Source organism: Vipera berus (genome assembly GCF_964194415.1).
Source record: "Vipera berus genome assembly, chromosome: 14".
NCBI classification, from domain to species: Eukaryota; Metazoa; Chordata; class Lepidosauria; order Squamata; family Viperidae; genus Vipera; species Vipera berus.
The window spans coordinates 13,347,821-13,361,078 of record NC_138217.1 but is presented as its reverse complement, the minus strand read 5'-3'; the positions used below and the strand labels follow the sequence as shown (position 1 = coordinate 13,361,078).

Below are 13,258 nucleotides of genomic sequence, written 5' to 3'. Positions count from 1 at the left end.
TGCAGAAGGTCTCTGCAACCTTGGCAACTTTTAATAGTTGTGGACTTCGACTCCCAGAATTCCCCAACTGCTACCTTGGCAACTTTGAGACTTGTGGACTTGGAACTCCCAGAATTGCAGGCAGTTGAAGTCCACAAGACTTAAAAGTTGTCAAGGTTACAGACCCCTGCCCCACCGCACTCAGTTGCAAAGGCCGAGACTTTCCACTCTTGAAATCACCCATGGAAGCCACCAAGGACACGTCAACTTCATTTTTGCTGTTTGTCCAAGCAGTCAAAGGGGGGGGGGGGCTGCAGAGCCTGGTCTTCCAAAGCTGTTTGCCTTTATTTTATTTTAATGGCGCCAGGATGAAAAATAAGGGCTCTGTTCCCCAGTTCACAAGCTGGGTAGCATTAACAAAGGCTCCTGTCTCTTCTAAAGGCAGGAAGGAGAAGACACTTTTTTGGGGGGGTAGGGTCTTCTTGTTAAACCGGGGGCCAGATTGCTGGGCAGGTTAAAACAGGGAGGGATCAAGATTCTGGAATGGCCCAATTATTCACGAAATTCAGAGACCACCTCTGAAAAACTCCGGCCAAGCTGCGCATTTGACAATTGCAGTTTGGTTTAAGAATAACCGATTCTGACAGCTTCAGGCATCACAGCACACCCCAAAAACCAGCCGTTTGTCTTGTTTTCTCTATCCTTTAAGTGCACGGTGTCTTTTAAGCCAAGCTTTCTCAACTTTTAGGCCTGTTTTAAGCATGGGAGGTTGACAGTGCGTGGCGAGGCACACTTTGCCGTTTGATAAGCGGGCTTTGAAGGATTTGTGTACGCCTTTAGAGAAAAAAAAGGTATTGCAAAACAACCGTCAAGGCCCTTTGCCTTCCGAGAGGAACGCCGGCCCTTAAAAGTGCCCTTGCGAATGAATACAATGTGGCTCGAGCGCCATCCGGTGGCCAGATCGATAACTACCTTGAGCCCGTCGAAGGGATATTCTGTATCGGGTGGCTGAGGAACTCTGGGAGTTGAAGTCCACAAGTCCTAAAGTTGTTGGAGGAGCCTATTCTATATGGCTTCGTTTGCCCTGCCTGGAGACTTAGCATAATCCTGGTGTGGCCGCATTCACACATTTAGACTCGATTCCGTATTTGGGGATCTCACATTTCAGACCCGGATTAGCTGCTGAGGCTACCTCTTGCAGCTACAATCTCTGTGGCCTGCCTGGAAGCGCCGCAATAGAGTAATAATTGCAAGAGATAGGTCTGTTGCCGGTAGACGGAATCGGTGGTACGGGCAAGAGAAGTCGTAAAAGGGGGCAAGGCTCACGTAACAAATGTTTCCTTTAGTGACGTAAATGTTGGACTCTATTGCGGTCCTAACACGAGGACTGACTCCCTGTGTTGCAAAAGCAAAAAGGAGTTTTTCTCTCTCGCGGAGCCTTTATTGCTTCCTTGGCTGGCTGGGGAGTCTGGCAGTTGAAGCCCCCATGCAGCCCCTCCCGGGGCTTTCGCGGAGGTCACTCGGGGGCTCGCCAGGGCCGGCCGGAAGGAAGCGGAAGGCCGGGGGCGGCCAGAGGCGAGGCCAGCCCAGCCTCCACCTGGGAGAGCCGGAGGAGGAGCGCGGGAGCAGCGCAGGAGGAGGCGGAGGAGGCGGAGGCGCCGCCCGGTCGTGGCAGAGCGCGGCGCTCCCGCGGACAAAGGCAGCCGCCGGGCCGGGGGCTGAAGCCGCCGGGGAGCCCCCCGAGGAGGCGGGCAGGTGAGTGCCGGGCTCCCCGTCCCGTCCCCCGCCTGGCCGAGGCGCGCCGAGCCGAGCCGAGCCGAGCCCAGGGCCGGGGGCGCCCACCGGAGGAGGGTCTCTGCTCGGCCGAGGTTGCAGGCCAGAAGCCCCCCCAAAAAAGGCCAAATGCGCTCCTTGCAAAATAAGTGTGTGTGTGGGGAGGGGGCGGCAGGGAGAGAAGCCCATTAACCGCCCCCCCCCAATCTTCTCCAATCCCAGCGAGCGTTGTTGGTCGGTGGGGGCTGCAGGGAGAGCCCCGTCTGAAGAGCCATGCTGGGGGGGATTTCTGCAGAAAAGCCCCCGTCTGCCCCTCTTTCTGGGGGGGGGCTCCCAGAATAGAGCCCCGCCAGCTTCAAGCCAGGCGGGGCTTGGATGGGAAGGGGCTCCTCTTCTGCCCACCCCCAGCCCAGGGGGGCGCCTTGGCTGCTGCTTCCTTGGAGACCACCCTTGGCTCTCCCGACTGATACACCATCCTTGAAGCGATTTTGTCCAGAGGCTTTTGCGGAGAGCCCCCCCCCCCCCGGCCTCAAGCCGTGCCAGTTTACAGACAAATGCCCCGTCTATGTATAAATAGATCCCCCCCCCCGCTCCTCTGAGCTGGCTTTGGTTTTCTTCATCCCATTTCCAGCAAGCGGGGCCAAAATCAGAACAGGGCCGGTTTTGAGGGCTGCCCCCCTTGGTGACTCTTGGGCTTCAGAGGTGGGTGCACGGCCAGCCTGGTGTGTTTCCTGCCTCCGTGCCAGGCCAGGCTGGCACGTGTTGCTCTGCAAGTATCAACAAGGTGGCTGCTTCCAAACAGTTAAGTTGACATTCAAACTCTTGCCCCGAGTTTACCTCAACAGCAGGATAAGTGTGGGTGGCAAGCAGGAGAATTACTGAGTCCTGGGCGGACAGGAATGGTTGGACCTTCTTTTAAATGGTCCGGAGGGGGGAAGTGGCTGACCAGGGCTCTGCTTGGCTCCCTTGTGAGGTTTGGTGGAATCACCGCCAGCCACATTTTCCCCTCCTAGTCATGAGCCTGTCACTCTCCTTGGCCGGGGCCCCTGGATTTATTTATTTCCCCTTATTACTTTTAAGTAACTCAAAGCAGTGAACCTACTGAATATGCTTCTCCTTCCTCTTCTTATCCTCATAACCCTGTGAGAGGGATTGGCCCAAAGTCGGATTGGCCCAAAGTCCCGCAGCTGGCTTTCATGCCGAAGGTGGAACTAGAATTCACAGTCTCCCAGCGATTCCCCCAAAGTCACCCCGATGATTTTCATGGCTAAAGCGGGACCAGAACTGACGGTCTCCTGGTTTTTAGGCCAGCACCTTAACCACTATCCCAAACAGGACTCTGCTGGGGCTGTGTGGTCAACTTCCTTGAATTTGGTAAATCCACCTTTGCTCCACTGAGTTTTAGTTGTTGACAAACTGCCTAGAAAGAATCCAGGGGGCGGAGGAAAGAAAGAGTGGCAACTTTAGGATTTATCTGGACTTCAACTCCCAGAATTCCCCAGCCAACTATGGCTGGGGAATTCTGGGAATTGAAGTCCAGACGCCTTAACTGACCGAGGTGGAGAAACATGCTATAGATGCAGCCATTTGGGGGCTGCAAGAACCCAAAGGGCCCCTTTCCCACCTGGTGTGGATGGGGGCTGCAGGGACCCACCCCCCTTTCTCGCTTTCCCTTCCCAGGGATGCCCACCATGAAGCTGAACGAGCGGAGCCTGTCTTTCTACGCCACCTGCGCCTCTCCGGCTGACAACGCCGGCTTCCTGCACAAGAAGGGTGAGCGCAACACGGCCTACCATCGGCGCTGGTTCGTGCTGAGGGGGAACATGCTCTTCTACTTCGAGGACCGGGAGAGCCGGGAGCCGGTAGGCGTCATCATTCTGGAGGGCTGCACGGTGGAGCTGTGCGAGGCCACCGAGGAGTTTGCCTTCGCCATCAGATTCGACTGCCCCAAGTCCCGCACCTACGTGCTGGCGGCCGAGAGCCAGGCCGCCATGGAGAGCTGGGTCAAGGCGCTCTCCAGGGCCAGCTTTGGCTACCTGCGCCTGGTGGTGAGGGAGCTGGAGAAGCAGCTGGAGGAGATGCAGAAGGCCCTCCCGGGCGCCCAGCCGGGGCCGAGACGGCGGCTGCTTTATCGGAAAAACAAAACGGCTCCCAATTTGGAACTGGCTGTTCTGCCTCACGAGAAACCGGCCCTGCCCGTTTGCATCCCCGGGAAAGAGAACGGCTGCGCCTTATGGAATAACTCGGAAGCCTCGGCCAGCTTGTCTCCTGCCAGCAGAGAGACAGACTCCTCCAGCGGGGCCAAGAGCTACGATGGGGGGCTCAAGCCACCCCCATTGCCCCCTCGGAGACGGTCCCTGCCGAGCAGCTCCAGCAGCCCGAACTCGGACACCCCTGTGTCTCCAAGCGTTGTGTGTTTTTCCCAACTGCATGACTGGTACGGCCGGGAGATTGCTGAGTTGCAGAAGGCTTGGCTGGAGGGTCAGAAGGATAAGGACAGCAGCCTTTGACACCCCCCACCCCGGGGTGGAGAGGCGCCTCCTGGAAAAGCTGAACTGGCTGAAAGGCAGCCACGCTTGGACAAGCCACCAGCGCCGTCGTCTTTTGCAGAGGCAGCTGCTGGGAACTTTGACTTTGGTCTGCCGATAGCACCCTTCCGTGATTCATGGAAAAGTCGTGGCTGGTGCCAGCTCACATCCTCCCCCCCCCCGCCTGCAAACACCCCCCCTCCTCAGCAGGCAACGCTTCCTAGTTCCTGGAGACCTCTACGGTTAAGGGATCACGCTGAGATGTTGATGGAAATCAGACACGGTTTTCCTCTGGAGACACTCACAGCCCCAGCAGGCAAACTGACGGAAGTGAGCCGGGAGCCTCTTTCGATCCCTGGACGCGCAGAGGGAGGAGGAGGAGGAGATCTGCAGAAGAACTGGAGGACCATGGAAGTGGTTGGGCTTGGCTGGATGACTTCTCCAGGAGGACAGGAGAACGTGTGGTCCAATTCAGCTAAAGGAGGAGGATATCTCCATAAAAGAAATTGTGGGTGTGTAGTGTGTAGTTCAAGAGTGGGGACAAGATCAGGGGAGACTGCTGCTCAGTCCTGTAACCTAAACCATCTCACAGGGTTGTTGGGAGGCTGGGAATCGGGCGGCGAGGTCCATGTATGCGGCCTGGGTCTTCTCGAAGGACAGGCGGGGTCTGTTCTTGCAATCAGGAAACGAAGGAGCTGAAACAGTCTCCCTTGTAGCCTGCTTGTTCCATCTCTTCACCTCACCCCTTGTAAGCATTTTCTTCAGCCACCACCTCACGGTTTACAATGGAGAGAGAAAAGCTGTTTTCCCTGGAAAATTTGCTTTATTCACTCCGCAGGACAGGAGTTAACTAGGTGGCCCAAGCCTTGAACGCAATAAACAGACATCGAGCCAAGTTGTTATTAGAATGTCTGTATTTTCCTTTTTAGCGGCTCTTTACAGAACGTAATAGGCCTTTTTTCAGTATTTAACAAACTTCAGTCAATCTTGTAGAAATTGTTTCAAAGTACAGTACAGGAGCCTAGAAAAAAAGGGGCCGACGCATCTCGCCGGCTTCAAATGCAGCCGGTCGCTTTCCAGGGTGGAGAACCAACACGTAAGTGCTTAGTTTAAAACAAAAACAAAAAAAACCCCCCACCAACAACAACCCAAATCCTGTTCCACTAAAATTAATCTCGAGCCTTTGGTGAAGAAGAATTCATGGACCCAACTCCACATTTCATTTGGATAGATAGAAGCTGAATTTGTTCAGGGGGTTTCTAAGGTAAGTGACACATCCAGGTTTGCTTAGGTGGGCAGATAGCCCAAACTGGATGAAATAAGGAACATTAAATGTATAAAATACTTTCAGTTCTGATAAAAATGCTCATCGTGGGAGAGCAAAACACATTTTTTTGGGTGTGGGGAAGGTGAGCGACTTCTCTTTCCCCATTTTTAAATCAGGTTCAAAAAGGGTTCATCACATCTGGGGGAATAAATCAACAGCAGGCTGAAAAGCTTGAGGAGATCACTCAACTCAGTTAAAAGCTGGAGAAGTCACGGCGGCGGCCGTTGGGGTCTCTTCAAATTAGGAAAACCTCTGGTGGAATACTTCCCTTGAAGGAAGAAACCTGCTAGAGTCCCATCAGCTCTTACTCTAGTTTTGAGATAAATGGATGGGAATTATAAATAATCTGGGAACAGCTTCCTACCACACTGGCTATTTGCATCCTTCCTTCTGGCATGGAAGAGGGATCCAGGCCTTTGGAGAAGGAGAAGGAGCCTGAGTGTAACTTTCGCCTATTCTCCAAGCTTTGGAGGGTGAATTGCACAAGATGCTATTATTATTTATTAAATTTACTTGCCACTACTCTAGGGGGCAAGCATTTTATAGCCACTATTCTAGTTTAGTGCTCCCTGTGGCGAATGTGTCAAAATATCTGCTTTTCTCCAAAGCTGAAATGTTGAGCTAAGGGACTGTTTTTATGCATTTAAAAAAAGGAGTCGTAATTCTCTTTAAAGTCTTCCCTGGCCTAACAGACGGTTTGATTTGCATTTTCCCCCTTTAAGTGGGAAAACCCCTTTCTGGATGGCCCCTTTGTAAAGGAGAAAGTCATTCTCTGGAATTGGGGTACATCTTGTTCAACAAGGCTCTTGAAAGCATATTTCCATACAACAGCATGCAACACCTCTTTTTTTTCCTGTGTTGCCCCAAAAAGAAAGAAAGAAAAAAATAAAATGAAGAGAACATACCACTCGGGCTAAATAGCAGACTCAAGATGGCACCGCGGGTTCCAAATTTAGAGTCTTCGTGGACTATAAGACAAAGTTTCTTGACAGGTTGTCATAACGTGACGTCTTACAGACAAACGCAGAGTCTGCCAATCAAAGTTTCATAACATTTTGGTCAGTCTCATAGTGCTGCTTGATGGCTTGGATCAATGAGCCAAGGTTCATATTTTTTAAAATTTAATTATTTTTCTTTAATCTCATCCAGTGGCAAACTACAAGACTTTCAGTGGGCATTTAATGATACAACTGATACAGTTTATAGCTATCTTAATATCAAAGCAGCTTGAGCTGTTAATAAATTCCAAAGTTTCCTTTTATTAAAATATCTAAAAGAGGTCTATAAATATTACTTTAATATTTTTTTCCTTCTAAAAGTGTTCTCTGTTCCTGTGTGTCTGTTTTCACATTTAAAACCCCCCAAAGTCAGTTTTAGGTTACCTTCAGGAGCTAAGAAAGCAACTATCTCTCGGATCCGACAAAATGCAGCTGATTTTTTTGTTGTCTCTTCCTTAGACTTGATGAAATTAATAAAATATGTGTATATGTGTGTTCATATATATATATTTATAGATCTGATTTTTTCCCCTCTATACACTCTGCTAGGACTCCCTGCTTTGTCCACACGTTCTGTGGAGTTTAGAACACGGAAAACATAATTTAGGTGTTCGGTTTTGATTATTTTCTTTTTTCCCCATTTAGCCCTTCAAAATTCCCACTCCAGAGTCTCCTCGCGGTTGGCGGCTCTTTCTAGCCGATGAATTATGCTGTTGAGATTAGCCATTTTCTCGTTCCGCCGCTGGATGTTCGTAGTCAGTTTTGCGCTGGGTGGCACGCTGCCCATATCTGCGGCCGGACTGGCGCTCTGCCCTTTGGTGGCTGCACTGCTCACCGGCAAGGGGGAGATGGGAGCTGAAGAGGATGGGATGGGGGAGACGGACATCAGGAGTCCCGGCGAGGAGGAGGCAGACGGAGAGGTCAGAGAAACTTCCAGGCTGCAACGGGAGGATTCGGAGGTGGATTTATAGCTAACGGGGTCCGAGGGGGACCTCTCGTGGCTGTTGGTCTCCCCAGGGTTATGGAAACTGGGATAATCGTGGCTCTCAGGCAGGTGTGCATTGCTATGTAGGGTGTTGGCCCAGGTGAGGCTGGGAGCTTCGTGTGGGCTCACTCGACTGGACTCTTCCGGGTCTTCCCCAGGGCTGGATCCGGATACGGGCGCTACTTCGCCTTCCGGACTACAGGAGTCTCTGCTGCTGACCCGGTCATCTTTGTCGCCAGCATCCAGCTGCTCCTCCTTGATTTCAACCAGCGGTTTGCCTTCTCCTTGGCACTCAGCATTTCTGAAGGTGGGTTTGTGGTCCTCCCCTTCCGAGTCAGGGCTCTGGGGCTGGGCCACCTTGGCCAAAGGGCCAGCGGGGGCCGTGCTCTGCTCTGCGTCTGTGTCGTCCTGGCTTCCTTCCACCAGCATCTCTCGGCGCATCCGAGACCTGCCAAAGAAAAAGGCCATGGGCTTCTTGCATCCACAGGAGATCCCAAAACATTGGCAAGAAAGATAAACACTACTAGGCCAATGTAGCTCAGGAGGTTGAGTTGCCTCAACTCCTGGACTGGATTTGCCCAACACATCTGAGCCCTCCGGGGAAAGACCAATGGGCTGTCTTCTTTTAGCATGGCTCAAGCTTGGCTGCTTCTTTGTGGCTTAGCGTGTTTTGCTGGGTTGCCCATGATTCTGCATTTGCAGGCAGAAAAATGATTTACTACTAGCCGTAAGTATGTTATGCAAACAAAGCCATTATATGGATATAGAAAAAATAGTTTTTTTCCTGAAAGTTACAGGTTTTTATCAAGAGCAGAAAAATCTGAGGGTGAGGCCAAAATTGCAATTGTGAAACCACTATTAATACTCTAGGAGCCTAGAAGATTTTGTGGCTGCCTTCACCTCCAACCAGTGTGAACTATCTGTCTGTCGTGAACTATCTGACCCAGTCTGCTGCAAATCTTAAAGACCCAGGAAGTGTGGTGGAAGGTAGTCTGGATTTCCAGGAGAGAGGGACTGCTTTGCAAAGGACAAAGAGGCAGCCAAGCATGAAGAATTGACGCAGAGAGATTACAATGGCTCCTCCCTAGCGGTTCCCAGAGTATATTTATAGTTCTGCAAATTGTTGCTTTAGTCCGGCAAGATTCTGTCTAAAGGTGAAGAAGCATAAAGGAAACTAAAGTAATTCCACCTGCCGTTCTTGGTTCTTGGGGTCTGACACAAGAGGCGGCACAAGGCTTTTTACCTGTAATTGTGGAACCAATTAATCACCGTGTTGGTCTTGAGGTTGAGCTGGAAGGAGAGCAGCTCGATGGTCTGCTGGGAGGGGTAGGGTTCCAGCTGATAGGCCCTCTTCAGGGTCTCCTTCTCCTCTGGAGCCAAGACCACCCTTGGCTTCTTGATCTGCAGGAGGCTGAGGTCTTGCAGCTGAAGGCTGGGACTGGGGCACTCAGAACGAGGGTTGGGAGACTCGCTGTCTGAGCCCGCACCGATCAACCCGTAACGACGCTTCAGATAGGCTACAGATGGGAGAAAATCAGAGGAAGCTGTGCATTTTAGGGGAAGTCACGTCTTCACTTTTATAAATCCCAATCTGGCTGTGGCTTCCGAGACGTTGCCACAGATCCATGGAATACAGGTGGTCCTCGACTTACAACCACAATTGAGCCCAACATTTCTGTTGCTAAGTGAGACCTTTGTTAAGTGAATTTTGCCCCATTTTACGACTATTCTTGCCACAGATGTTAAGTGAGTCACTGCAGTGATTAAGTGAGTGACACAGTTGTTAAATGCATCTGGCTCCCCCATTGGCTTGGCTGGTAAGAACGTTGCAAAAGGGGATCACGTGACCCTGGGACCCGACTGTCGTAAATATAGTTGCCAAGCGTCTGAATTTTGATCACATGACCACGCAGAGGCTGCAGTGGTTTTAAGTGCAAAAAACGGGTCATAGTTCACTTTTCCCAGTGCCGTTGTAACATTGAAGAGTCACTAAATGAACTTGTAAGTCAAGGACTACTACTTGTAATCAGTAGCTGCTCATGGAAAGATAAAATCTACTGCACCAAAGGGAGGGAGGAAGAATACACCAGGCCTCGCCTGCTGGCAAGCAGCTGAGTGCCAGAAGTAATAGGAAATTAATCGTGGCAGAAGGTGAGCTTACTTGTAGACCAGTCATCACAAAATAACCACAAGGCCAGTCACTGACAGACGCCTCACGTGAGCAGCATCCCTTTTTTGGCAAGCAGGAAACCCAAGGAAGTCATTGACACAACCTTGCTCTCTTGGCCCTTGCCTTAAACAACTGGAAGGGGATCAACTAAGATTTGTGGTGGGTGTAGCTCCACCCCCTCAGGTAGTATCTCCAGAGGAGACGTGACACTCGACCCACTACAGGCGCATCTCTCTCCCCCACTGCATGCCAGGAATGTGAGAAACGAGGGCGTCTCACCTTTCTTCTCCAACTTTTTCATGTCCCGGAGCTTGTCGACATTGTGAGGGTCGTTCAGCCAGAGTTGCATGCGGACAAACGGCTCCCTTCCCTTAAGACTCAGCTTATGCCACGGTTTGGGTCTTGAAAGGAGATCCGAGACTGACCCCTGCGTCAGGCCCAGGATGCTCTCTCCAAAAAGACGCTGACCTAACCAAGGAGAGAAATTGGAAACAGGCTGCAGTTTATGTGTGAAATTTGTCATTTTAATTTAATCAAGCCCTTTAAAAGTTGGGGGTAAATTTGGTTCTTTTTATACACAGCCTGGCCTCAAGCTTTTTCATGTAGGGAGTACCGGAAAATGCCTTCTCACTCTTCCAAAGGATTGGGGAGAAGCAGACCGAGTTTGTCCTGCAGGAGTTAAAATTTTACTCCGGGCTAATTCCAACTGATAAGGAGAAGAATTCTACAATCAACACCCAACCACAATGGTGAGGATCTCAATTTAAACCTCCAATTATTACCTGTTTCTCTGGAAGGATAGAGCCTTCTCAGTCCCTGACCTAATTCCCATCATAATCCCTCTGGGAACATACTACAGAAATACAAATAACGATTAGCGGTATCCCTGGAAGAGAGAAACCCCTCAAGAGCTTTTAGTACGTCCTCAGTGCTGGACCCCAACGTGTATTCTAATTAGATGGCCTCCTTCTGCCTGGCGGTTTTTAATTTAGTTATCTCCACCACACTAAATTGGCAGAGGAGAAGTTGCCATTAGGAGACTGCAAAATATGCCTCACTCATTAAAGCAAATGGCTATGAAGTCCTCGATCCCTGAAATTTCTGGACAGGATAATGTCTGATCAGGTTCCTGGTGGAAACATCTCCTTGGCCTCCATCATAGAGCAAGGCAATTCTCTTGGAAACACCCCCCCCACAAGGCTACTGGGAACAGGACCACCTGTTGCTTCATACCAAGATTATTGTCGGTTAAGACTTCCTTGACCTTCTTAGTGATGCAGTAAGTGTCCAACTCGGGGGACATAGCCACGATTTCCTGAATGCCAACCGAGTTGTGATGGTTGGGGCACATTTTGCCACTCAGCAAGGAGCCGGCTGTGCTTTCCGGCTGCTGGTTTTCTTTGCTGCTTTCCAGGGCAAGACTCAGGGGCTCCCGTGGACTTTTTTCTCGCTCAGAAGGACTGGCTGGCGGGGAAGGAGAAGACTGAGACTCTCCAGGGCTGGCTGTGAATGAAAAAAGAAAGAAGGGAGAGAGGGAGGGAGGGAGGAGCTCATGAGGTCAAATAAGAATGATTATTTTCCAATAATAATTGGAGAATTGGTTCCAAGATTGGAGAAGACCTCCACAGCCCTTGTGAGGGCATCTTTGCAGCACCATAACTGATTTAAATAGCTAAAAGGCACTGCAGGAGAACAATAAATAGGGTGGCCAAAGGTTTGGGGGGTTACGGCTGCAGAGGACGGAGGTGCCTACCCTGAGGCAGGCTGGCCTGCTGGCTGATGTTTTGGCCCAGCTGGTCGGAGAGCCAAAGTTGCATCCGGATAAACGGTTCCCGTCCCTTTTGGGTGAGCTTGCTCCACGGTTTAGGCCTGGACAACATGTCACTCACGCTGCCTTGTGATAACCCCAGCACCTGAAGGAGAGGAGAGAATGTTGACCTCCCTTCGCAAGCCAGCTAACCTGGCTTCCTCACGACTGACGATTGAGCTACCTTCTCCCCAAAGATGCGTTGGCAGATCCCGTTCTTGGCCAACTTCTCCTTGACTTGCCGTGTGAGTTCCAAGGTGTCCACTTCCTTGTACATGTACATCTCGTACTGCTCTGGGGTCAAGGGGGGGACGGTGGGCTTGAGAGTCCTCGGCACATAGGAGGGGTAGTAAGACAAGCGCCCAGTTCCTTGGGCGTCTGAACCCACCCCTTCTGACTTTACTTCTAACACCCGATGGGGTTCATCTTCTGAGGTGGGCAAGTCCTCCTCATTCAGTCCAGAGTCCCCAGGTTCACCTCGTGGCCACACTCGACCGTTGGCCATGCTGGAGTAGCTGGATGAGGAAGAGAGGGAGGGGGACACCGAGGTGAGGGGCCGGCTGAGGAGGTTCCTGTCGGAGGCCCAGTGCTGGTCAAAATAGGAGCCAGCGTCCCCAATCTCAGACTTGACCTTGCGGATGATGTTCTGCACAAAAGCTGCAGGGGAGAGCACTGCCAGAGGGGTCTGAGTCACACGACTGCTGCTGCCGCCACTGGTGTTGGGGCCCAGCCCACTCCCTTCTTCCTGCTTGATGTAGGCACGGACAATGTTCTGGCTGAGGGAGGGCAGAGGGGAGGGCTCGGCAGGGGAGGGCGTGGAGATGGGTTGGCCGGGGCTGCCGGATTCTATCTCAAGCAAGGCCTGTTGCTGAGCTTGCATCTCACGGCGGGCCTGTTCCAGGATGTTCTTGATGGCGTCTTCTGAGTTGCTGGTGCTGACGCCGTTGGTGGCCACCTGGGGCATGGAGGTGCTCTTCGCCTCTCCTATGGAGCAGGGCAAAAGAGAGAAGAATGTGGGATGGAGTCCCACCAAGTCATCACGAACCAAAATCAACAGGAGCTACTTCATGGGAGCTACTTTGTGTCTGTGATGTCTTAGGATGGGCCACGCAACCCCTGGGGTCAAGTATAGCCCTTTTTTCTCCAGACAATTCTGCTCCTTTGGATGGACTACTGTGACTCTTGCAACCCAACTTCAGGTTCTGCGGACGATCCTTTTCAAATGGGCAGAATCCACAGTTTCTGAAGCAGTCCAGACCACTGACTTCATTCATCTAATAATGCAATTGACTTTTCCCCATCATTTCAGTTAATTGAAATCATTTGCGAATTGATGCTGATGACGTAGGGGCGTCAATTACGCAAATGAAATAAAAAGCTGTCAATTACATCAATTTGAATTTAAGAGAATTTTGACTGAAAGGCACATACTCTCCCCCCACCCCGCAATGCCTTTTTTGAGCTTTTATGGCCCACCTCTGCTTGTACACAGAATTATTTTGTTATTACTAACCGCAGGATAGGTTGCGGAATTCCTATATAAAAGGAACCAGCAGAGGGCAGCAGACGACACCTTAATTCCAACTGACTCAAGGAAAGGGAGTTAGTTATTGCAATGCTTACTATATTTAAAGACTGCCCCTTATTTTATCAAGAGAGAAGTAAGAATTTATTTAAGGAAGAATTTAAAA

At 51.0% G+C, this 13,258-nt stretch overlaps 2 protein-coding genes and 1 long non-coding RNA gene across 5 annotated transcripts in view; 2 read left to right on the top strand and 1 right to left on the bottom strand.

Moving 5' to 3' along the window:
• The first annotated feature begins 1,269 nt into the window (after positions 1–1,269).
• Positions 1,270–7,283, top strand: PHETA1 (PH domain containing endocytic trafficking adaptor 1). 3 transcript variants are annotated; one of them, XR_014027876.1, is made up of 3 exons: positions 1,270–1,734; positions 3,433–5,544; positions 7,251–7,283. XR_014027876.1 is itself a non-coding variant. In XM_081338911.1 (2 exons), the coding sequence occupies exon 2, from the start codon at positions 3,435–3,437 to the stop codon at positions 4,260–4,262; it is 828 nt and encodes a 275-aa protein (XP_081195037.1). In that variant the 5' UTR covers positions 1,270–1,734; positions 3,433–3,434; the 3' UTR covers positions 4,263–6,962. The 3 variants fall into 3 exon arrangements, 2 of the variants coding, with proteins under 2 accessions (XP_081195037.1, XP_081195038.1); XM_081338911.1 differs by lacking the exon at positions 7,251–7,283 and having other exon boundaries at positions 3,433–6,962; XM_081338912.1 differs by lacking the exons at positions 1,270–1,734; positions 7,251–7,283 and adding an exon at positions 2,903–3,126 and having other exon boundaries at positions 3,433–6,962.
• Positions 7,163–13,258, bottom strand: part of CUX2 (cut like homeobox 2) — a gene marked incomplete at its 5' end in the record, with an annotated part of 62,692 nt that continues 56,596 nt past the window's right edge. The window contains 6 exons of the mRNA XM_081338910.1: positions 7,163–8,038; positions 8,834–9,107; positions 10,040–10,228; positions 10,994–11,263; positions 11,514–11,673; positions 11,752–12,551. Of these exons, the coding sequence (XP_081195036.1) occupies positions 7,255–8,038; positions 8,834–9,107; positions 10,040–10,228; positions 10,994–11,263; positions 11,514–11,673; positions 11,752–12,551 (2,477 nt within the window). The 3' untranslated portion in view covers positions 7,163–7,254. The remainder of the gene's footprint in view (positions 8,039–8,833; positions 9,108–10,039; positions 10,229–10,993; positions 11,264–11,513; positions 11,674–11,751; positions 12,552–13,258) is intronic.
• LOC308674456 lies at positions 7,456–8,767 on the top strand. Its single transcript, XR_014027877.1, has 3 exons — positions 7,456–7,525; positions 7,749–7,897; positions 8,388–8,767. It is a non-coding gene; the product is annotated as an uncharacterized lncRNA (long non-coding RNA).

What these genes read in the sequence shown, in the direction of transcription:
- PHETA1 (XM_081338911.1), top strand. Translation starts at nt 3,435, where the DNA reads ATGCCCACCATGAAGCTGAACGAGCGGAGCCTGTCTTTCTACGCCACC.